The 25,038-nt window shown below is 43.3% G+C and overlaps 1 protein-coding gene across 3 annotated transcripts in view; it reads right to left on the reverse strand.

The window, feature by feature from the left end:
- LOC140205159 (caldesmon-like) overlaps window positions 1-25,038 on the reverse strand; it is a 182,661-nt gene that overhangs the window by 97,273 nt on the left and 60,350 nt on the right. For all 3 annotated transcript variants that reach the window (XM_072272445.1, XM_072272444.1, XM_072272443.1), the window contains exon 2: window positions 13,051-13,212. In XM_072272445.1, coding sequence (XP_072128546.1) covers window positions 13,051-13,212 — 162 coding nt within the window. The remainder of the gene's footprint in view (window positions 1-13,050; window positions 13,213-25,038) is intronic.

Below are 25,038 nucleotides of genomic sequence, written 5' to 3' on the forward strand. Positions count from 1 at the left end.
GCAGATTACAGCGCACTCATAAACCTCCTGACAGACTGAATCTTTGATGGGACAGTTCTTTTTTGTTGCTGTTAGATTGAATGTTGAATCAGTCATGTTTTCCAGATGTTTTGTATTGATAAACTGTTGCTAAGGTACTAGTATAAGTTTTCAGGGGTATGCAAGTTAATAACACCACTTTTTTATCTCCTAGTTTTTTACATTTGGGGATGTTGGATTTTAAAGGGGGAGAAGTGTTGTAATGTGAGCGTAATTAAAAGTAAGTTAATACTAATTAGGATATCGGGGGGGGGGGGTCTACTTTTGTTGTTCTTCCGGTGGCCCTCGTGTATATAGTGTTCCTGCCACGCTGTATGGATTGTGAAACCCTCTGTATATACATAGCTTTTTGAAGTCCGAGATAAAGTTGTTTCTTTGGCATGAAGTTGTTCAGTGTGCCTTTTTCAAAGTAGAAGTTTCGACAGAAATGTCGACTGTTTATTTCCCTCCTTAGATGTTGGCTGAACTACTTGCAGGAGGCCTTTTATACAGAAACAACTGAAACCACTGTCTCACAGAAACAGGTAGATGGAAATCTACCTCACACCTATTTACCCTATGCAACATTCAATATCTAATTAAGCAAATGCACTTAAAACTTGGACCTGAAAAACTTTATGGTTCCCCATATGAGAACTCAAACCTTCAATCTCTTTCAAGGCCTGGTGTCTTTTTAGCTCCTTAAGATCATAAGAACATAAGCTATAGGGGCTGAATTGGGCCATTTGGCCAATTGAGATCATGGCTGACTTAGTTTCCCTCTCAGCGCCATTCTCTTGCCTTCTCCCCTTCTTCCTTATTAATCAAGGACCGATCAACCACCTCTTCAAATGTACTCAATGACTCGGCCTCCACAGCTCCTTATACAAACTACATCTGTAAGGCCAATATTAGCCTTTGTTTTAAAAAAGGGAGATTTTCTCACACATTAGCAACTCGGAGTTACTGTAGTAGAGCTATCAGTCCTGGGAGAGCCTTCTGACAAAATGTGCATTTCTTTGCTGGAACTGATATGCTACATTACCATGTTGCAGCCAGAACTAACCACATTACCACTGCAGATTTTGAAAGTATAACTGTGGCATGATTGTCTGTAGGTCTGCTTTCATGAGCATCATTTTGTTTTATACAAGGGGTGATTGATAAGTTCGTGGCCTAAGGTAGAAGAAGTCAATTTTAGAAAACCTAGTACGTTTATTTTTCAGCATATTCCCCTCCCACATTTACACACTTAGTCCAGCGGTCGTAGAGCATACAGACCCCTTCCTTGTAGAAGTCGGCATCTTGGACCTCCAGGTGGTCCACAGCAGGGGTGATTGATAAGTTTGTGGCCTGGGGTAAAAGGAGGTGAGTTACACAGTTCTCATTACATGCACGTGCAGTTCAACTCTTTGAGTGATAATGTCGTAAGTTTGAAGTTAATAACTCATCTCCTTCCACCTTAGGCCACAAACTTATCAATCACCCCTGCTGTGGACCACTTCTGGAAGTCCAAGACGCCGACTTCTACTAAGAAGGGGTCCGTATGCTCCACGACCACTGGACTAAGTGTGTAAGTGTAGGAGGGGACTATGTTGAAAAATAAATGTGCTAGGTTTTCTAAAATTGATTCCTTCTACCTTAGGCTACGAACATATCAATCACCCCTCATATATTCATGGAATAAGAGACTACAGATGCTGAAATCTGGAGGGAAAAGAAGAGTTGCTGGAGGAACTCAACGAGTCAGATGTCATCCATGGAGGAAAATGGACAGTTGGCATTTCAGATTGAGACCCTTCATCTGGACCCAGGTTGAGACCATCATCTGGAGTCTCAATGTGCACAGATGTTCCCCGACCAGCTGAATGCCTCCACCGGCTTGCTTATTCTCTATTATTTCTTATATATTCCAATGGACGACAAACACTGGGGAGTGCTCACCAATATGCTAATAGCAAGTACTTTCAGAATTCCATTGATAAATACCTTTGAAAGGTGTGGCAGTGTGGCATTATGTATTGTAATGAAGCAGCAGACACATTTATGTTGTATATTGCAATAGTGTGAATGGGCAGTTGAGAAGAACAAGAATAATACTGACTAAAGGTGAGAGACAGTTTCCCATCTACTTGTCTCTATAAAAGACAATGGTTTTAATTGTTTCTGTGCAAAATGCTTTGGCTGGGAGCAAAATTCTGGCTGACAGGTAGTCTTGAAAGCAGAAGAAGTCTTTAAAAATGTAAGGCAAAAGAAGGCCAGTGTAACATCAATTGCTTGGTCGCAGGTGCGCTTTTTATTTTGCCGGTGGGGGAGGGGGGAAATCGTTGTTCGCCGCCACTTATGTGCGGGAGGGGGGAGCTGGCGGGGGGGGACTTTGGGGTTCTCACATTTAACTGTCGTTCATTCTTCGGGGCACTTCCCTGTTTTCGTGGATGTTTTGTGAAGAAAAAGCATTTCAGGATGTATATTGTATACATTTCTCTGACATTATATTGAACCTTTGAATTGATTATTCTATATTTGATTGTTTACTAATGCAGGTCACAAGGATAAGTGTTCAAAAAAATAATATCTTTTAATGGCGGTGAACAACATCAACTAAAGGCGATCCCCTGGTAATGACCTAACTTACAGGCACCCATACATACGAATGAGCTCCCAAAATAGTTCATCAGGTAAAGACGAACATCAATTCCCAAGATGGTCAGAATTAGTTTCCTCTTTTTCCACTGGCAGCTAAAGTTCATGGATGTTTTTCGTTTTTCTCTTCCGTAAGTGCTGAACATAACTCTGTTCAATGCACAATGTTCAATAAGCTGACAAACAAGTGAGGAACTCAACAGGATTTTCCTGGTTTGATTTATTATTGTCACGTGTACCAAGATACAGTGAAAGGATTGCCTTGCATATCGTTCGCACAGATCAGATCATCGCACAGTGCATTAAGCTAGAATAAGGTAAAATAATAAAAATGCAGAATAAAGTGTAACCACTACAGAGAAAGTGCAGTGCAGGAAAACAATAAGGTGCAACATTATAATGTATTAGATCAGAAGGTCAAAGGTTCCTTTTATTGTACAAGAGGTCCATTTAACAGTGGGATAGAAGCTGTTCTTGAGCCTGGTGGTATGTGCTTTCAGGCCTTTGTGTCATCTGTCCAATGAGAGAGGAAAGACGACAGAATTCCAGGGCACCTGAGGTCTTTGGTTATACAGGCTGTTTTACTGAGGCAGTGAGAACTGTCAACTCCATGGAGTGGAGGCTGGATTCTGTGACATGCTGAGCTGTGTCCACAACTCTGCAGTTTCTTAAGGCCATAGACATAGCAGTTACCATATTAAGATGTTATGCATCCAGATAGGATGCTTCCTATGAGGCATCAATAAAATTTAGTAAGGATCTCGGGGGCCTCCTTCCCTCTTAAAGTGTAAAAAGACATTTGCAATTTTTCAGTCTTCCGGAGCCATTCCAAAATCTAGTGATTCTTGAAAGATCATTACTAATGCCTCCACAATCTCTTCAGCTAACTCTTTCAGAGCTCTGTATTGGGGGGACTTATCTACCTTGAGACATTCTAGTTTCGCAAGCACCTTCTCCTTAGTAATAGCAACTACACTCACTTCTGCCCCATGACCCTCTCGAATTTCCGGCATACTGCTAGTGTCTTACACAGTGAAGATTGATGCAAAATTCTTATTCAGTTCATTCACCATTTTCTCATTCCCCATTACTACCTCTCCAGCATCATTTCCAGTGGCCTGATATCTACCCTCATTTCTCTTTTACTCTCTATATAGCTGAAAAACTTTTGGCATCTTCTTTTATATTATAAGCTAACTTACCTTCATATTTAATCTTTTCTCTCCATATGGCTTTTTAAATTGCCTTCTGTTGGTTTTTAAAAGCATCCTAACTTTCTAACCTCCCACTTATTTTTGCTGCATCATATGCCTTCTCTTTTCCTTTTATGCTGCCTTTGACTTCCCTTCTCTGCCAAGTTGACTCATCCTTCCTTTAAAATGCTTCTTCATCTTTGGGTAGCATGTATCCTGCACCTTCCCAACTGCCCCCCAAAACTCTAGCCATTGCTGTTCTGACTTCATCTCTGCTATTGTCCCCTTCCAATCAACTTTAGCCAGCTCTACCTGCATATTGAAATACCCTGTGATGATTGTAACCTTGCCTTTTTACATAGCTTTCTTTTTAATCCCCATTGTAATTTGTATCCCACATCTTGGCTAATGTTTAGAGGCCTGGATGTAATTCCCATCAGGGTCTTTTTACCCTTGCAGTTTCTTATCTCTACCCACAGGATTCTACATCTTCTAATCCTATGTCACCCCTTTTTTTCCTCTCTCTCTCTCTTTACCTCTTTCTTTAACTTCTGAAGGAAGGAAAGGAGTACGTGAGCTTTCTTGCTTGTGCCAAAAACTTGGTATTGATCAGTACCACAAAGCATAGTGGTAGCAATTTTGACAATGAACTTGGTGTCAAAGCAACAATATCTTCCCTCAATATCAGCAAAAGAAAGGAGCTGGTCATTGACTTCAGGAAGTAGGGTTTTTGCACCAGTGCTGTTGATGGTGGAAATGGCCAAGAGCTTCAGGTTCCCAGGTGTAAAGTATCACCAACAACTCCTCCTGGTGCAACCGCACAGACACGATGATCAATAAAGCACACCAGCACATCTACTTCCTCAGAAGCCTAAGAAAATTCAGGATGTCGCTAATGATTCTTAACAATTTTTATAAATGCACTATCTACATCCTCTCTGGATATATCACAGCTTTGAATGTCAAGTACCCTGCCGAGGATTGCTGGAAATTACGGAGTTGTGAACATAGTCCAATCCACCTAAAAAAAAGGGCTTTTCACCATGGATTCCGCCTACACTCCAAACCGCCTCAGGAAAGCAGCCAACCTCATCAAAACCTCTCCTTCCCCTGTCATTCTCTCTTGTCCTCTCTCCCTTTGAGGAGAAGATACAGAAGTCTGAAAACTTGAACTATCAGATTCAAGCGGTTATCATTCTTGAGTGAGCCCCTCATAGCAGATGAACTCCTGATCTCTCGTCCTACCTTGTCATGCCCTTGCACTTTGTCGGCCTGCACTTTCTCTGTACCTGTACCTGCAATAGCATATTATTATTATTATTCTGTTTTCTTTTCATTACCTCAGTGTAATTATACACAGCTTCATCTATCTGGACAGCTTGCAAAAACAAATCTCTTCACTGTAGCTTGTGACATGAGACTATAATTCAAAAGATTCAAAGTACATTTATAATCAAAGTGTGTATGCAGTATACCAGCAGTCCCCAACCACCAGACCGCAAAGCATGTGCTACTGGGCTGTGAGGAAACGATATGAGTCAGCTGCACCTTTCCTCATTCCTTGTCACGTACTGTTGAACTTGAACATAGGATTGCCAACTGTCCCGTATTTGCCGGGACATCCTGTATATTGGGCTAAATTGGTTTGTCCCATATGGGACTGCCCTGGTCCAGTATTTCCCCCGCTAAGGTACAGCGTTCCTCTGAAACCGTTCGTGCCAAAATGGCATGAAACGAAGAAGCAATTACCATTAATTTATATGGGAAAAATTTTTGTGCGTTCCCAGACTCAAAAAAATAACCTAACAAATCCTACCAAATAACACATAAAACCGAAAATAAATAACACTAACATATAGTAAAAGCAGGAATGATATAATAAATACACAGCCTATATAAAGTAGAAATAATGTATGTACAGTATACAGTAGTCAGGAAGATGAAGGCAAAACCGATTTGTGGGGGGAAAAGAATCGGCACATACGCACATGCGCACATTACGCATGCGCACACAGGTGTCTGTGCAAGGATTCATGGACATGGTAGCCGTTCTTGGGGTAAAGTGTCCCGGGATTTGACTGTTACTTTTGTCCCTTATTTGGGAGTGAGAAAGTTGGCAACCCTAACTGTAAAAGATATGTTGAGGTAGTTTAACCCTACTTGAACACCCTCCCCCCTCCCCCCGGTCCGCAAGAATATTGTCAATATTAAACCGGTCCGCGGTGCAAAAAAGGTTGGGGACCCCTGCAGTATACAACCCTGAGATTCATCTTCCCCACAGACAGCCATGAAAGAAAGCAAGCTGTGCAACCCGTTCAAAGAAAAACATCAACCCCACCCCACCCATGTGCAAAACAACACCGCGCAAACGGCAACAAAAAGAATGAGCAAAGACACAGAATATAAAATACAAAAACTTAAGAGTCCATCTTCAGATCAGCTTAGTGAACATTTTTTGCAGGCTGTCCTGATTCAAAGTACCCCAAAAATAGCAACAGAAAAGGAGCGACCATAAGCCAGAAAACACATCATAATGAGAGCTACAGTCCAATCTACAAACCGCATCAATAACGTCACAGGTAGACACCCTTTCCAGCAGTAGGAAATGAGAAGCTGGCAGAAGGTGCTGAACACTGACTCACCTCGATGTTTTCAATCTTCCTCGTTGCTTTTATTGGCAAGATATGAGGCCGATGATGGGCTGATGCCCTGTCTCCAAGGTTCTCGGCCTCGAGGAGGCCACTCGCCTCCCGGAACCTACTCAGAGACAGCAAAGTGCCAGATTGCTCAATTGGTCGCATTTGAAAGAGAAGAAAAGGCACAAAAGAAGTGAAAGAAGCAGTTTCATGGAGCATGTGGAGGATGTCACCTGTGATAGCCTTATCCGCTGGTGACATAAATCAGTACAAATAAGATAAAGGCATCCGTTAGTCTTGCAAGACCATGGAACTGCGCCTGGAAAGTCTTCACTCTCCAGAGTGCAGGCCTGGGCAAGGTTGTGTGGAAGACTGGCAGTTGCCCATGCTGCAAGTCTCCCCTCTCCACGACACCGATGTTGTCCAAGGGAAGGGCATTAGGACTCATACAGCTTGGCACCAGTGTCGTCGCAGAGCAATGTATGATTAAGTGCCTTGCTCAAGGACACAACACGTTGCCTCGGCTGGGGCTCGAACTCACGGCCTTCAGATCGCTAGTCCAATGCCTTAACCACTTGGCCACGTGCCCACATGGGGAATGTCGACTCAGACCATGAGAGGCCTGCGTCGGGCATTTTCATGCCTTACAAGGCACAGATTGGAAGTCTGTGTGGAACGCCACTCCTCACACAGACTAGAGCAATCTGTGATTAAGTGCCTTGCTCAAGGGCACAAACACGCTTCCACAGCTGAGGCTTGAACTAGCGACCTTGAGGTAACTAGACGAACGCCTTAACCACTTGGCCACGTGCCCAACACAGATAAGATAAAGAGAATGATCGTGACTTACCCAATGTTTCATACCAGATGTTTTCTATCTCTCCTTATTACAATAAAATGGGCTGCTGCTTTCCTGACGAAGGGTCTCGGCCTGAAACGTCAACTGCACCTCTTCCTAGAGATGCTGCCTGGCCTGCTGCGTTCACCAGCAACTTTGATGTGTGTTGCTGCTTTACATAGTGTTTTATACCCATGCACAAGAACAACTGGACATTCCACCCTTTTACAGTTAAGCGGGAACTATCAAGAATACTTATTGTACCTCAACTTTCACGAAAACTGGAAAGCAAGCCTCCTCATCATAAATTATAAAGAACTCAGCAACACTTGAAAGAGCCCACTGTAAATGGAAAAACATTCCCAACTAAAACATTGACAACGGCCTAAATTCAATGAGTCGACATTTCCACGGATGCTGCCCGACCTGCTGAGTTCCTCCAGCGTGTTGTGAGTGTCGCTTTGACCCCAGCATCTGCAGATTATTTTGTGTTTGGGCTTAATTTCAATAATCCAGGATGCAACCACACAATTAGAAAAAAAAAGCACCTTGTTATGTAATAGCACTTGGCAGCACAAAGTGTAATAGAACGTCCTACAGATTATTTCCCTTGAGGAAATGTTTGAATGCTATGCTCTGAAACTGGATTGATTAGCAGGGATTTTTGTCCTATGAAAATCACCCAAAACACAAATTTTCCATGCTTTTGCAGCTATTGGAATCTGAAGGATTGAATTTAATAAGAAATCTATGAGAAAAGGAGTAAAATCCATTATTCGGGGCCCAGTGTACTCTGCTAATACGTAAAACAGATAACTTTGATCATCCAAAGAATGTCTGCAATTTTCATCATCTCTTCAGATGGGAGGATAATTGATGTCCTTGCACACACCTTCCACTCTACTTGTGATTGGCTTCTATGGACCCCCACTGGAGGAACTCGAAAGTTTGATAGTCTTGCATCAGAAATTCCCATCTGACCATGAAGATGTCACAGTTTTTCTAAGTAGGAGTTAAAGAGCTTATTGGCTTCTCTGTAATCCTCTGAATCCTGTGTCATACCTTGGAGTAGGCTGCCCTTTGGAAGTTTGGTGATGATGAGGCTTACTCAAAGCTGGTTGAAGGAGCTGGCTGCCTCAAAGTTGAGGGACCTTGGCCTGGGAAGAGACCCTAACAATTGCTCGTCCATCCTATCGGCAAAGATGGAGACTTTTCAGCAATGACAGCATTGTGCTCTGAATTTCTTACTGTAAGATCACCCAGTCTCTTACAGTAGGCCCTTCTGCTTACTGGAGGGAAGCATCACTGCTGCATGCTAGATCAATGGTTCGGTGCCAAACTGAGGTTTTGGACTGCCAACACTGTTAAACCAATAGCTAGATGTTGTGTTGATGCACTGAAATGGCTGAGGATTTTGCCACTGATATATGCCTACCCCTGATGGGTTTGCCCAAAGGTAGGAGGAGCGATCAATGTTGACCAGAGTTTCATTGTGAATCCCGATTTTTAGGGTGTGGTATTCAGTAGCAGATGAAAGTTAGTGTGGACGTTTGATCTATGGATATTTAGTGGGCCCCCTATCTCTAGTACATTTTTTAAAAAAAGAACAAATCACTGATGGTTTGAAGTTCAGCCTCTGACTGGGAAGGAACACAAAAAATATTTATATACTGTAGTTAGGGCAATCTTGGTCCTGAACTGGAATTGATGAAGGATGAACAGTTCCCTGTTAGTCCCATAGATTAACTCCACTCCAGAGGGCCAATGCTTTGGCTGGAGGTGAAAGAAATTTAACAGGATGGCTGGACTTATAACAGAACCTTGCAGGACTCCTTGCAATGAGACTGGGTCTGCTGAAGATTCCAGATCTCATGCCACTGTACCTCAAAGCAACGATAGCGACAAACTATATTAGATAACCAAATCTGAACAGAATTCTCCATAATCCCACTCAGTTAATCAAGTTGATGACTTTTACAAGGTCCCAGAAGATGAGATGTCAGTGCTGCTTTCTAGGGCTTGCTGTAAGGATCATGACGACTGTGGCTATGAATGGGAGAATATGCGTTCTAAATCCGAAGGAGACCTTTGGTCACTAAGGAGGAGAATGTCTCATAACATCTTTTCCTGTGATGGACAGCAAAGAGAGCACAGTGTAATCACTCCAATCAGTTGATTTCTTTCAGAACACCTGGTATACCTTCCTCTTCCTCACCAAAGACACTTGCAAATTTCTACACATTTACCATGGACAGCATTCTAACTGGCTGCATCACCGTCTGGTAAAGTGGTAGGGTGGGGGGGGGGGGGAAGGGAAAGGCTACTGCAGAGGATTGAGATAAGCTGCAGAGAGCTGTAAACTTAGTCAGCTCCTTCATGGGTACTAGCCTCCATAGTATCCAAGTCATCTTCAAGGAACGATGCCTCAAAAAGGTACCCCCGTCAACCAGGATATGCCTTGTTCTCATTGCTAACATCAGGAAGGAGGTACAGAATCCTGAAGGTACACACTCAATGATTCAGGAACAGCTTCTTCCCCTCTGCCATCCAATTTCTGAATGGACATTGAACCCATGAATACTACCCCATTACCTTTTTAATTTTTAATTTTTGCATTACTTATTTAATGTAATTATTTAAAATATATATTTATATATCTATATACAGTATATTCTTACTGTAATTCACATTTGCTTTTCTATTATATATTGCAATGTATTGCTGCCACAAAGACAAGAAGTTTCATAACCTATGCCAGTGATATTAAACCTCATTCTGACTCTCATTCTAAGAGAGATGGAGTTATGAACTCACACCACATTCACTTTTTCACTATGTGTTGTTTTGGGCTGTGGCAAGGATTTTGTCTGCTTTGAGGGCTTGGTTTTTCCCAAGAGGATGGATGGCAGATTCACCTTCTTACCAAGTTATAAGGTTGTAACATGCAACAAGCTCTGGAATGGAGTTTTGGGCAATGGCACCAAAGGCTGAGTTTTAGGTAGGATGCCTTCCCAAGGGCTCCCATCAGGCAGGCACAGTCTCCCCGCTCCCGATGAGCTGTCAGTTTTCCTTCTGGTCAAGTACTTAGCTATCTTAGACTTGTGATGGTCTTGACAGCAGAAAAGAATGCAAGAGTGTTCAGCTAACTCAACTGCATTATGTACACCCTCCATCCTGATCTTCAGATATCTGCAGACTATCCACAATACCACCATGACCCCCATCCTAATTCTGTTCTTGAGCTGTGGAGACCAAAGATGCACATGCAAATTAGTAACATTTAATCAGGAATATTTAAATTAAATCAGATAAGAATTTTTACTTTATCTGGCAGCCAATTTCAATTTATTTCCATTGGATTGCTATACAAGCATCACATTAACCGAGTATGTTTTTGTGGGTGAATCTTCTATTCACAAACTAGGACACCTGCAGAAATCTCTTGTTGCACAGTGCCGGCGTCTCACAGCTGACTCCATACTGAATGGAAAACTGTACCACAGCCTTCACCTGGGAAAAGCTCAGCTCAGCGCAGTATCCACAGGAAGATCTATCTGGATCTTCGGAGGAAGAATGCTTTAAATACCGGTAAGAAGTCCACAAAGGACTAACTTTGAAAACTAATTTATGAGGAGGGGTAGGCATTCGGTTAGATGCCTATCTTCTGGATTTGATAGCCCAGGGATTTCAAAGGGCTAAGTCGTAAGATTCCAAAACTACTTCCAGAGAACATCAGGTTAAAATTCTGTTACAATTATCTCATGTTCTGTTCCTTCCTGTACTCTGGCTTAAACAACAGAGGAGTATGGAAAAACATATTGAGTCATAATCCTTTTGTACAACATGTCCAGCAAATATTTGTAACTTGCATTTGTTGTATAAATGGAGTAACTGAATAGAGTACAGCTTGAGATTTAGACCTCTGCATGCATTCTGGACCTCTCACCCACCACAATCCCCAGAATCTTCTGCTCACTGTGAACTGATAATGAAAGATAGCTCCAAGATGTGGCATTACCACAAGAAGGTATGTGCATTATTCTGATTAACTTATCTTCCCCACTTGCACCATTCCCGAAAAGCCCTTTATCTCCCATTTCCAAATGCAATATGACTATTACAAGCACCTGATCGTGGAAACATAACTGCAGCATGAAATCAGTAAGTCGGGAAGGAGCGAGCCAGATGGCACCATCCCCTCTGAAAGTGCAGCGCCAGAGGCAGCTTCCTCTGGAGATGTCCAGTGCACACTAGAGTCATAAAATGAAAACTGACACAACGGGTGACAGGAATGATGAGGCTTTCAGCTTCCATAGGGTGAAAAACCCTTAATGAAGTGCAGGTATCTCACTGCTCATGCTCACCAAGTGCAAAAGCATTCGTCTTTTAGTGTCTTCTCGTATCAAAACTACATCACCAAGCTGATGGAAAATTATTATAAATTAGAACCATAGAACATTACAGCACAGAAACAGGCCTTTTGGCCCTTCTTGGCTGTGCCGAACCATTTTTCTGCCTAGTCCCACTGACCTGCACCTGGACCATATCCCTCCATACACCTCTAGGCCATGTACCTGTCCAAGTTTTTCTTAAATGTTAAAAGTGAGCCCGCATTTACCACTTCATCTGGCAGCTCATTCCACACTCCCAGCACTCTATGTGTGAAGAAGCCCCCACTAATGTTCCCATTAAACTTTTCCCCCTTCACCCTTAACACATGTCCTCTGGCTTTTCTCCCCCAGCCTCAGTGGAAAAAGCCTGCTTGCATTCACTCTATCTATACCCATTATAATTTTATATACCTCTGTCAAATCTCCCCTCATTCTTCTACGCTCCAGGGAATAAAGTCCTAACCTATTCAACCTTTCTCTGTAACTTTTTCTCAAGTCCCGGCAACATCCTTGTAAACCTTCTCTGCACTCTTTCAACCTTATTTATATCCTTCCTGTAATTTGGTGAACAAAACTGCACACAATACTCCAAATTTGGCCTCACCAATGCCTTATACAACCTCACCATAACATTCCAACTCTTATACTCAATACTTTGATTTATAAAGGCCAATGTACTAAAAGTTCTCTTTATGACCCTATCTACCTGTGACGCCACTTTTAGGGAATTTTGTATATGTATTCCCAGATCCCTCGGTTCTACTGCACTCTGCAGTGCCTTACCATTAACCCTGTATATTCTACCTTGGTTTGTCCTTCCAAAGTGCAATACCTCACACTTGTCTGTATTAAACTCCATCTGCCATTTTTCAGCCCATTTTTCCAGCTGGTCCAAATCCCTGTGCAAGCTTTGAAAACCTTCTTCACTGTCCACTATACCTCCAATCTTTGTATCATCAGCAAATTTGCTGAACCAACTTACCACATTATCATCCAGATTATTGATATAGATGACAAATAACAATGGAACCAGCACTGATCCCTGTGGCACACCACTAGTCACAGCCTCCACTCAGAGAAGCAATCCTCCACTACCACTCTCTGGCTTCTTCCACTGAGCAAATGTCTAATCCAATTTACTACCTCACCATGTATACCTAGCGACTGAATCTTCCTAACTAACCTCCCATGCGGGACCTTGTCAAAGGCCTTACTGAACTCCATGTAGACAACACCCACTGCCTTCCCTTCATCCACTTTCCCGGTAACCTCCTCGAAAAACTCTAATACATTGGTTAAACATGACCAATTGTTCACGAGCAAGGACCTACTGGTTTTCCTTGGTGGTTAGGTGGCTCTCAAACACTGGAGTGGAAGTGCTGCTAGCATAGGACCCATTGTCATCCTCGTCATATCGCCGTGCTTCACGTGCCCGACGCCGGCGCTCACGGGCTATCTCCTCCTCGTCCTCTATGCTCCTCTGTGCAGTCAACCTAGGAAAAGAGCAATTTGAAATTATATTAATCTGCTCACAGTAGACGGCAAATTAAATGACAGAAAGATCAACATTAGCGAGTACTGCATTTTCACTTGCGTAGGGAAGAAGTTCTAGACGAATAATTGCAGAAAGCATGCTGATTACACTAAAATATTTTTTCTCAATTGCTTATGATCAGATTCGAAAGCCAAAGAAAAAAAACTGGGTTTCTGAAGATACAAAAATCATCATTTTATCTCCTCCAGAAGCACATGGGATTGAGGCAGGACAGCAGGGATTGGAACAATGCAGGTGGGGTAAATGGGAGGGAGGAGGATGCAACACAAAGGCCAAGTCATTACTCCCCAGTAACCAGGCAGCTTAACACTTAAGGACGTGTGTCATAACACATGTTGAAAGTGCCCCTCGAAAAACAGTCAGACTTAAATTCCAGCACCCACCCTGATCTCCTCCTGTAAGTAAAGGCTATTCAAATGTTTTTTTTTGTCAAACAGAAGTGGTTTCTCTTTCCTTACATCCTCAGCACCCACAAGGATGGCAGTTCCTCAGTTCTTCAGTTTCTTCTCTCCAGATAGCCTTTTCTGATCTCTTTGCCTCACCACTTTCTTGATCTGTGACCATTTTACTTCCTCTTTGGTGATCACATTGATTTGCACGGAATTCCAAATTGTTGTGAAAAACAACAAGCTTTCAGTAGATACTCAAAACCTAGAAATTAGTATTCACATTTTTTCTGGTGCTAATGAATTCCTTAATGTGCTTCTTATATTCATTACCACCTGTCCAAAACAGTACTTGTGAACTCAATTGGTTCACAAGCGTTTGCCCATGTTAGTTATGTCTTTCCTCTTGGCCCTGACCTCAGGAAGTAATAGAAATCGCTCCACAATACAAGGTTTCAGTTTAACCTCGCTTATAGAGGAAGGAGAGGCTGAAAGAGTCCTTCACGGGCAAAGGAACCTGTACAGACTTCTGAAGAGGTAAGGTGCAGGAGGGCAGAGTAAAGACAATAGAGTGCTCCATAAAGGCCTGTAATTTAGAGAGCAGTCCAATGCCTCTTCCAAATTTGAATGCAAAAGTTGCACTTATCAAAAATGTCACAAGTGGTATGTCTCAGTAGAAGCAGCCTGGAGGGATCTTGAGGCAAGGTTTCAGGGTATGAGGATGACTTGAGGTTCACCCTGAGAGCTGGTGGCTGGGTGGGTGGGTGTGAGTGAGGTGGAAAATTGGAAATCTAAACTGGGGAGAATAAAATGGGCTATAGTACAATTTTTCTTAAAGTAAACCATGGTTGACAGTCAGTGCATACTAGATGGGCTAAAGGCCTGTTTCTGTGCTGTCAGACTATGAGAAATGAAAAAGAACTGCCTGATGCCATGTACATTGGTACACAACCTCCCAACCAAGTCATCCATCTTATACATGACTGACATTAACATACTAAGAACATCAAATTTGGCTAATGCCACTTGAAATAATGTTTGTTTCTGCAGTTCATTTTCTTAGTCTTCAGTTTCTTAATATACAGTTGTAGAAACTTACTTTGTGATGATTACAGGTTTTAAATGATAATGATACAATTAGTGGAAACAAACAGGAGGATACCACAATAACCAGATTACAACCTAGGTAGTTATCAGAATACACAGTGAATGGGATGCCTAAATCCCAATATATCATACATTAACAAACTTGTCCTTATCAGAAGATACCTTAACAAAGATGGAACACAATTGTCTGTAGTTCATGAATTTGTTTGCTTAGAGTGATCAGGCTTTCTACAAAGGCTCTCTTACACTCCTATCAAACCTTTGCAGAGGATCAGGGAAACTGCACTGAACGCCGAGATCTTTTCACACTGTTTGCAATTTGTCTGACAATCTTTCAACACAGCTACCAGTGAGGCTGGAAAAACATACAGACTTGTTCAATGTGAGACTCACACCATAAAGAGACCACATTCAACATGGCTTCTTCAGCTGCAGTCTGAGGTAATTATTTCACTGACATTAGCCAGCCAAGGCAAGGGTTTTGATTACTAACAGACATGTACATTTGGCAAAATAATCTCTGAATTCACTTAAGTACTGCAAACAATGTATATCATTCGAGTATTGAGGATTGACTTAATCTAATCAAGACCACCCTAGCTGAGACTGCACAAGAGCCCATCAACATGCAATTGTGTGTAAGTGCTTGTAAGTACCTTTATCTTTTGCTATTTGAGCTCTCGAGAATTGTAGCGTTGTTCCAAAAATCTAAATCTTGATACAGTGGTAAGCTTGTGACAAAGACCCAGCAAACATAAAGACCAAGAGGGGTGAGAATAAAGGGAGTGGGTGAGTAAAGGGGGAGGCATAAAGGGAGAGGAAAGGCTGCAAGAAAAAGGGAAGGGGAGGAAACAGCAAAGGAGAAAAGAGCAAAAGGAATAGAGTAAAGGTGAAAGGAAGGAGAGGGTGAAAGAAAAGGGAAAAAAAGAGGGAGGAGGAATGCCTGCACACATTTTTATAGCATCCCAAGTAGGCACTTTGAAGGTGTTTCATTACAAATTCATTAGCGGCTATTTTACACAAACATGATCAGTTAATATGTATGGATGGATCCCACACAGTAAAGAAAATCTGAACTTCTAGGACAGCCCAAATTGCCAACATGTCAGTGTTACCCTATACTCTAGTTCTTAACTGTAGTGGGCAGAAGGGTCATGCCAGGTTTGGTCCTCTGCCCAATCTCTCCCCATAGTTCTTTCCTCTGGATGGAGTCGGGGGTGGTGTTGGGGGTGTTGAATGAGCTGATGTCTCTTACCCAATGATTTTCCATAAACTGGAGTGGCCTCACAGGCAACAGCTTTAAACCGTTCCTAAACACGTCCAGTTTCAGTAATAATTAAAACTATTGAAATAGGTGTAAGTATTTTCCAAATACAATGGATTTTGGTTAACTGGGCCATTACTTAATTGGGGGCAGCCACTTATTTGGAACAACTCTTAAAGAACAAAAACATTAAGAAAATAGTCCAGTTTCCATTTGTTCATTTGGACACTATGCTGCTTAATTGAGACTGGAGACTTTTGCCAATCAGTTTCTAAATAACGCCAGTTGCATGTGGCTGTTAGACTCTACACCGTGCTTAGAGCAAACAGTTTTTAAATAGCATCAGTCGTGTGCGTGTGTTATGTTATCCATTTGAGTAAGTGGACGTTAATTTTGTTTATTATTCTGACTTAAAATTTCAGCCCCTTGCCAAGATGCCATGAAAAGATCTGACACTAGCCGAAAAAGTTATCCTACTGGCCCAAGTTAAAAGCTATCACTCATCATCAACTGGCAGAGATAACTGGAGTGCCAAAATCTATAACTGCACGCTTGATATCTCTACATAATAAACTGCAAGAAGAATGGGCATTACACAAGAGACAACAGGGAACATCCCAAAAAAACAGAAGTGTGAAGGTAAGAATCAACATGTTGAGGGGGACATCGGTCAATGGCTTTCCATTGTAACTAGATGAGGGGTGTGTGTGTGTGTGTGTGTGTGTGTGTGTGTGTGTGTGTGTGTCAGTAGGCCAATGTTTAAAGAAAAACAAGTCAGGGGAGCTAGCTAAGAAGCTGATCACAAAGATTTTAAAGCAAAAGATGGCAGGTTGTCTCAATTAAAATGATGGTACCACATTAAATTCAAGGAAGCACACGGCGAGGAAGGTAGTGCTGATACTGTAAGTGCAGAAACTGGAAAATCTACAAAACTCCCCACTTGCTTCCAATATTTTGTCTAGATGATATCTACAATGCTGATGAAACAAGTCTTTTTTTTCATTGTGCCACGCCGAACAGTTCCCTTGGCTACATACTTGAAAAGCTGCAGCTCCTTACACCAGCCAAACTGAGCTGGCTGACAGCTGTTGGGTTACACTACCAAATATGGGATTAGTGGAATTATTCATTATCCGATCTCCTGAGCACCAATACTTAGATCAACCTAAACCTGCCTGAGATTTGTATCTAGGGAATAGGAACAAGAGGAAACAGACAGATTAAGTTGCAAAATAAATATCTGTAGGATGTGAGGAGAAAGAATAAATTACTGGAGTAATTCCGTGGGTCAGCCAGCACACATGGAGGTAGAGGGGCTGTCATTGTTAGGTCAAGAACCTATGAAGGGACTCGACCTGAAACGTCAACCATCCCTCTCTGCCTCCACATATACTGCCCGATTTTTTTTTGCTCCAGATTACAAGGTGGCCTACGGGGAAGAAGTCATCTCTCTGACATAGTGGGTGTCAAGAAAACAACCTCTCCCTCAATGTCGCAAAAACAAAGGAGCTGGTTGTGGATTACAGGAGGAATGGAGACGGCTAACCCCTATTGACATCAGTGGATCTGGGGTTGAAAGGTAATCAGCTTTAAGTTCCTTGGGCTCCACATCACCGAGGACCTCACCTGGTCTGTACACACCAGCTGTGTGGTAAAAAAGGCATAACAGTACCTTTTTCACCTCAGGTGGTTGAAGAAGTTTGGTATGGACCCCCAAATCCTAAGAACTTTCTACAAGGGTACAATTGAGAGCATCTTGACTGGCTGCATCATTGCCTGGTATGGGGACTGTACCTCCCTTAATTGCAGGATTCTGCGCAGAGTGGTGCAGACAGCCCAGCGCATCCATAGTTGTGAACTTCCCTTGATTCACGACCTTTATAAAGACGGGTGTGTAAAAAGGGCCAGAAGGGTCATTGGGAACCTTAAGTCACCCCAACCACAAACTGTTCCAGCTGCCACCATCTGGGAAATGGTACCGCAGCATAAAAGCCAAGACCAACAGCTTCTTCCAACAGGCCATCAGACTGATTATCTCACACTGATTTGAGTGTATTTCTGTTACAATGACTGTCCTATTTATTATAAATTACTATTATTGCAGATTGCACATTTAGACAGAGATGTAACATAAAGATATTTACTCCTCATGTATGTGAAGGACGTGAGAAATAAAGTCAATTCATTTCAAAAAAATACAGCATCGACAGCCTCTTGCATCTCTGCAGGGTGTTCCTTGATAGACAGCATATATAATTTTGGTCTGCCTTGGAAACTTAGCAATTTTCAAAATCTCTTCTACAATTTGCTTCTTTCCAAAGGATGCTGCCTCAGGAGGGATAAGTCCATGGCCACTACTCAGCCCAAGCTGTCTCACTTTAGTGAGAGTTTTCACATTTCTTAGAAGGTTCAGACTCAAGTCTTTTCCATTGTGTTCCACTGGCTACCTATAAATCAGCAAAAAAATCTTCCAGGCCCTCCCCATTTCTGAGATTTTCAGTCTCCACCAGTCAACATTCAAAATTTGGTAACATCTTGAATGACATGTCAAGCATCAGAACAATCATCCTGTTCCCTTATGTGCTAGAAATATACCAACATTATTTGACAACTATGTATCAAGTGTTAGTCATCATTGCTCAGATGAATTCAGAAAATTGCAGGATCAAGTCTACTATTTTGAAACAGAAGTTTACTCTGATCTCGAGCAACATGGTTTGAACAACATTTTCTTGATAGTAGGGAGCAGTTTATACAACATTGTGCTGACAAATTAACTACATTACAACAAAGATTCCACATAAAGTTCTTCATTGGTATACGATGCTAGATTATCAGCAGTCATACGGAAGCTATTATATCAGCCTTTCTTAACTAAGAAATTGTTGCACCCCATTGAGGGATTTTAAGATGATGTTTGGTGAGTGCACTGTGCCCCAACACTGTTTCATTAGCTCAGCAGGAAATATGGGTTGTAATCATTCTCCAATAAATTTTGACTGCAATTGAGACAATCTATCTGCTCTTACCAGTTCCCCTCTATCACCACTCTCCTCCGTCTAGCGGAATTAGTCCTTACTCTCAATAATTTCTCCTTTGGCTCCTCCCACTTCCTCCAAACTAAGGGTGTAGCCATGGGCCCCCAAATGAGTCCCAGCTATGCCTGCCTTTTTGTTGGCTTTGTGGAACAGTCCATGTCCCAAGCCTATACTGGTATCCGTCCCCCACTTTTCTTTTGCTACATAGATGACTGCATTGGCGCTGCTTCCTGCATGCATGCTGAGCTCGTTGACTTCATTAACTTTGCCTCCAACTTTCACCCTGCCCTCAAATTTACCTGGTCCATTTCCGACATCTCCCTCCCCTTTCTTGATCTTTCTGCCTCTATTTCTGGAGACAGCTTATCTACTGATGCCTATGGACTCTCACAGCTACTTGGACTATTCCTCTTCCCGCCATCTCTTGCAAAAATGCCATCCCCTTCTCCCAATTCCTCTGTCTCCGCCACATCTGCTCTCAGGATGAGGCTTTTCATTCCAGGACGAAGGAGACGTCTTCCTTTTTTAAAGAAAAGGGCTTCCCTTCCTCCACCATCAACTCTGCCCTCAAACACATCTCTCCCATTTCACGCACATCTGCTCTCACCCCATCCTCCTGCCACCCCACTAAGGATAGGGTTCCCCTTGTCCTCACCTACCACCCCACCCGGCTCCAGGTCCAACATATAATTCTCCGTAACTTCCACCACCTCCAACGGGATCCCACCACCAAGCACATCTTTCCCTCCCCGCTCTTTCTGCTTTCTGCAGGGATTGCTCCCTACACGACTCCCTTGTCCATTCATCCCCCCCATCCCTTCTCACCGATCTCCCTCACGGCACTTATCCTTGTAAGCAGAACAAGTGCTACACATGCCCTTACACATCCTCCCTCACCACCATTCAAGGCCCTAGACAGTCCTTCCAGGTGAGGCATCTCTTCACCTGTGAGGCAGCTGGGGTGATATACTGCGTCTGGTGCTCCCGGTGCGGCCTTCTATATATTGGTGAGACCCGATGCAGATAGGAGACCGTTTCGCTGAACACCTACGCTCTGTCTGCCAGAGAAAGCAGGATCTCCCAGTGGCCACACATTTTAATTCCATGTCCCATTCTGATATGTCAATCCATGGCCTCCTCTACTGTCAAGATGAAGCCACACTCAGGTTAGAGGAACAACACCTTATATTCCTTCTGGGTAGCCTCCAACCTGATGGCATGAACATTGATTTCTCTAACATCCATTAATGCCCCTCCTCTCCTTCTTACCCCATCCTTTATTTATCTACTTATTTATTTGTTTGTTATTTTTTTCCTCTCTCTGTCCCTCTCACAATGTTGTTTGTTGTTGTTCGTCCATCGTATGTCGATGAGGACCTCGACACCATTATTGATGGTGTCGAGACTAGCGTGTGATTTGGATTTAAGTGAGGGAGAGTTGCGCAGCGTCAGCCTCACTCTCTCTTCCCAATTCCCATCTGGATCCAGTGGCAAGACAGAGTCGAGACGGCTGGAGATGGGACTAGGCGCAGTGGATGACCAGGATGTCTTCTGTGTCTTGTCCTGCTCTACACGTTCCACGACGCTTGCAGAGACCGCCTTCTTGACCGTTGGACCTTCCATTGGTCTCGTCCGCTCAATCCGCCGGAGTCTGTCTTCACATGCTGGGATAGACAACTCCCTATCTCACCGAGGGTTTGAGACCCGTCAGCTACCCTCACCTGGTTTAGCCAGCTTGTCGAAGCCGTTGCCCGGCGTGTGGCCGCTGTCGCATGCAAACAGCTACGGGGAGCCACAGGTGAGAGCTGAGTGCCAGGTGGGGACCAAAGGTGGACTAACCGCCTTGAAAAGGACGCAACATGTTACCCCACTAGAGATGCTACCCCTCCCTAACACCCCTGACACCCCTCTCACAATAACTCCTTGCCTGCTCTCTATCTTCCCCTGGTGCTCCCCTCCTCCCTTTCTTTCTCCCTAGGCCTCCCGCCCCGTGATCCTCTCCCTTCTCCAGCCTTGTATCCCTTTTGTCAATCAACTTTCCAGCTCTCAGCTCCATCCCTCCCCCCCCCGTCTTCTCCTATCATTTCTGATCTCCCCTCCCCCTCCCACTTTCAAATCTCTTACTATCTCTTCTTTCAATTAGTCCTGACGAAGGGTCTCGGCCCGAAACGTCGACTGTACCTCTTCCTATAGATGCTGCCTGGCCTGCTGCATTCCACCACCATTTTGTGTGTGTGTTGCTTAATCTATCTGCTCTTCCCAGTTTCTTATTTGGATCAATGCAATCAGAGCAGAAAGACCCCAAGACAATTCTGTTTCTACTGATCCCAGCCAATTAAACCTGGAGCTTGACATACTGGTTGGTATTTGATCTAGTCACAGTCAATGTAGAGGTAAAGAATACAGCGAAAGATTTGACATTAGTTGAATTGAATTGACTTTATTACTTACATCCTTCACATACATGAGTAAAATCTTTACGTTACATCTCCGTGTAAATGTGAAATGTGCAATTTATAGTCATTTATAATAAATAGTATGTACAACAGGACTGTCAATTTAACATAGAAATACTGTTTGTGTCAGCATGAATTAATTAATCTGATGGCCTGGTGGAAGAAGCCGTCTCGGAGCCTGTTGGTCCTGGCTTTAATGCTGCGGTACCGTTTCCCAGATGGTAGCAGTTTGTTGGGGTGACTCGGGTCCCCAATGATCCTTCAGGCCCTTTTTACACACTTGTCTTTGTAAATGTCCTGTATAGTGGGAAGTTCACAACTACAGATGTGCTGGGCTGTCCACACCAGTCTCTGCAGAGACCTGCGATTGAGGAAAGCACAGTTCCCATACCAGGCAGTCAGGATGCTTTCAATCATGCTCCTATAGAAAGTTCTTAGGATTTGGGGTCCACACCAAACTTCTTCAACCGTCTGAAGTTAAAGAGGCGCTGTTGCGCCTTTTTCACCACACAGCCGGCATGTACAGATCATATGAGATCCTCAGTGACGTTTATGCCGAAGAACTTAAAGCTGGACATTCTCACATTAGGAATATGGGGGAAGACCTGGAAGCCTCCTGGAAATGGCAATTCAATGCACAATTGGAAAATAATGGGAAATTCCGAGTAGGAAGACAAGGAAGAAACTGGGACAATCAACTCATGGTGGCGCTTGCCATAACAACTCCCGTACCTCACCAGTGCAGGAGACAATAAAGCTTCCTAAATGCTTTAAAATGGCTATTAAAGAAATTTCAGATAGTGAAATAAAATTAAATATTCAACATCTCCAAATGGAGATGAAAAAAGTTTCTGGGGAAAAAAATAGATCTGCTGGCAGAGGGTAAGCCTGCACACTAAGTAGGGAAGTGGCCCACAAGATGAATTATCACTTTAATAGTTGAAATTGTCAAGGATTTTGGCCTTTGAACTGTTGCTTTGAAAATGACCATGAACAAACAGAAGTTCAACAGGGAATAAACCCTCTTGCTTGCCTTTTGTTCTGATTTTCCTAAGACAGCTCTGTGAAACAAATGCATTTTCACAGACATAAATATCTCACAGGCAGCACCTATCAATATGTCCCCACCCTGGCTACTGTTTCACTTTTATACAGACTGAATGGAATTTCAGTTTGGTTGTAATTCTGTGAATGTGCGGAGGGAGACAGATGCCTTTGATACAATGTAATTAAGTTCCTAAAAATAGCTGGCATCTAGCAAATTGTAAAGAGCTTGTCATCGCGATTGCAACAGGATTAATTTCCAACACCACCACCCACACACCCACACACACACACACACACACAGGAATGATAATATTTCTCACTTATTTTTCCACCTCAAATGAGGCTGAGAAACTAGAGATTAGTGTATTGACCATTTGTTTTTTTTTTGGCAAAACAAAATGTACCTATATTGGAATCCACACTAACAATAACACCCCTGGACACCAGATGGAACTGACTTCAGCTTTTTTTGTCACTTTCCCATTGGGCCAAAGAAAATAAAAGACCATGTGGTCACAGGTTCAGTCCCTACTAAGTGTCTGATTGCAATGAAGTCTTATAAATGCACTATAATTGTCCTCAATAGCATGAAATTAAGATTGACATAATCTCAAACAACAGGAATTCTGCAGATGCTGGAAATTCAAGCAACACACATAAAAGTTGCTGGTGAACGCAGCAGGCCAGGCAGCATCTCTAGGAAGAGGTGCAGTTGACGTTTCAGGCCGAGACCCTTCATCAGGACTAACTGAAGGAAGCATAATCTATTCATTTCTGGCTCTTGGACACTTCTATCTAGATGCAATGAGCCTTGCACAATGCACTGTCTGTTCAGCTTCCAGGAGGTCCTAAGTGATGGGGTATTTATGAAATAAGGAAAGTCTTACAAAACAACAAAACACGACATATGTTGGAGATAATAAACTCGATTCTGATTCTGAAAAATCTATTATCATATTACTCTGCTCAATGTTTAGGGAAGCATACCTGCAGATTTGTGGATCTGTACCAAAAGGCAGGAGTTAACATCCTCTAATTGAGGGAAAAAGGAAATTGGTTAAAAATATGCAACACACATCAAAGTTGCTGGTGAACGCAGCAGGCCAGGCAGCATCTCTAGGAAGAGGTACAGTCGACATTTCGGGCCAAGACCCTTCGTCAGGACTAACTGAAGGAGAGCTAGTAAGAGATTTGAAAGTGGGAGGGGGAGGGGGAGATCCAAAATGATAGAAGAAGACAGGAGGGGGAGGGATGGAGCCAAGAGCTGGACAGGTGATTGGCAAAAGGGATATGAGAGGATCATGGTACAGGAGGCCCAGGGAGAAGGAAAAAGGGGCAGGGGGAACCCAGAGGATGGGCAAGGGGTATAGTCAGAGGGAGAAAAAGGAGAGAGAGAGAGAAAGAATGTGTGTATATAAGTAAATAATGGATGGGGTACGAGGGAGAGGTGGGGCAATAGCGGAAGTTAGAGAAGTCAATGTTCATGCCATCAGGTTGGAGGCTACCCAGATGGAATATAAGGTGTTGTTCCTCCAACCTGAGTGTGGCTTCATCATGACAATAGAGGAGGCCATGGATAGACATATCAGAATGGGAATTGGATGTGGAATTAAAATGTGTGGCCACTGGGAGATCCTGCTTTCTCTGGCGGACAGAGCGTAGGTGTTCGGGCAAAACGGTCTCCCAGTCTGCGTCGGGTCTCGCCAATATATAGAAGGCCACATCAGGAGCACTGGACGCAGTATATCACACCAGCTGACTCACAGGTGAAGTGTCGCCTCACCTGGAAGGACTGTCTGGGGCCCTGAATGGTGGTAAGGAAGGAAGTGTAAGGGCATGTGTAGCACTTGTTCCGCTGAAGCCACACTCAGGTTGGAGGAACAACACCTTATATTCCGTCTGGGTAGCCTCCAACCTGATGGTATGAACATTGACTTCTCTAACTTCCACTAATGCCCCACCTCCCCCTCGTACCCCATCCATTATTTATATACACACATTCTTTCTCTCTCTCTCTCTCTCTCCTTTTTCTCCCTCTGTCCCTCTGACTATACCCCTTGCCCATCCTCTGGGTTCCCCCCCCCCCCCACCTTTCCTTCTCCCTGGACCTCCTATCCCATGATCCTCTCATATCCCTTTTGCCAATCAACTGTCCAGCTCTTGGCTCCATCCCTCCCCCTCCTGTCTTCTATCATTTTGGATCTCCCCCTCCCCCTCCCACTTTCAAATCTCTTACTAGCTCTTCCTTCAGTTAGTCCTGACGAAGAGTCTCGGCCCGAAACCTCTTCCTAGAGATGCTGCCTGGCCTGCTGAGTTCACCAGCAACTTTGATGTGTGTTGCTTGAATTTCCAGCATCTGCAGAATTCCTCGTGTTTACGTGGTTAAAAATATGGCAGTTCTGAACCATATTGAAAGATGGGGGCACAGGGTGTGGGATTAATTTTAGGCAAACAATGGCCCAACAT

Source organism: Mobula birostris, chromosome 11 (assembly GCF_030028105.1).
Source record: "Mobula birostris isolate sMobBir1 chromosome 11, sMobBir1.hap1, whole genome shotgun sequence".
NCBI lineage: Eukaryota > Metazoa > Chordata > Chondrichthyes > Myliobatiformes > Myliobatidae > Mobula > Mobula birostris.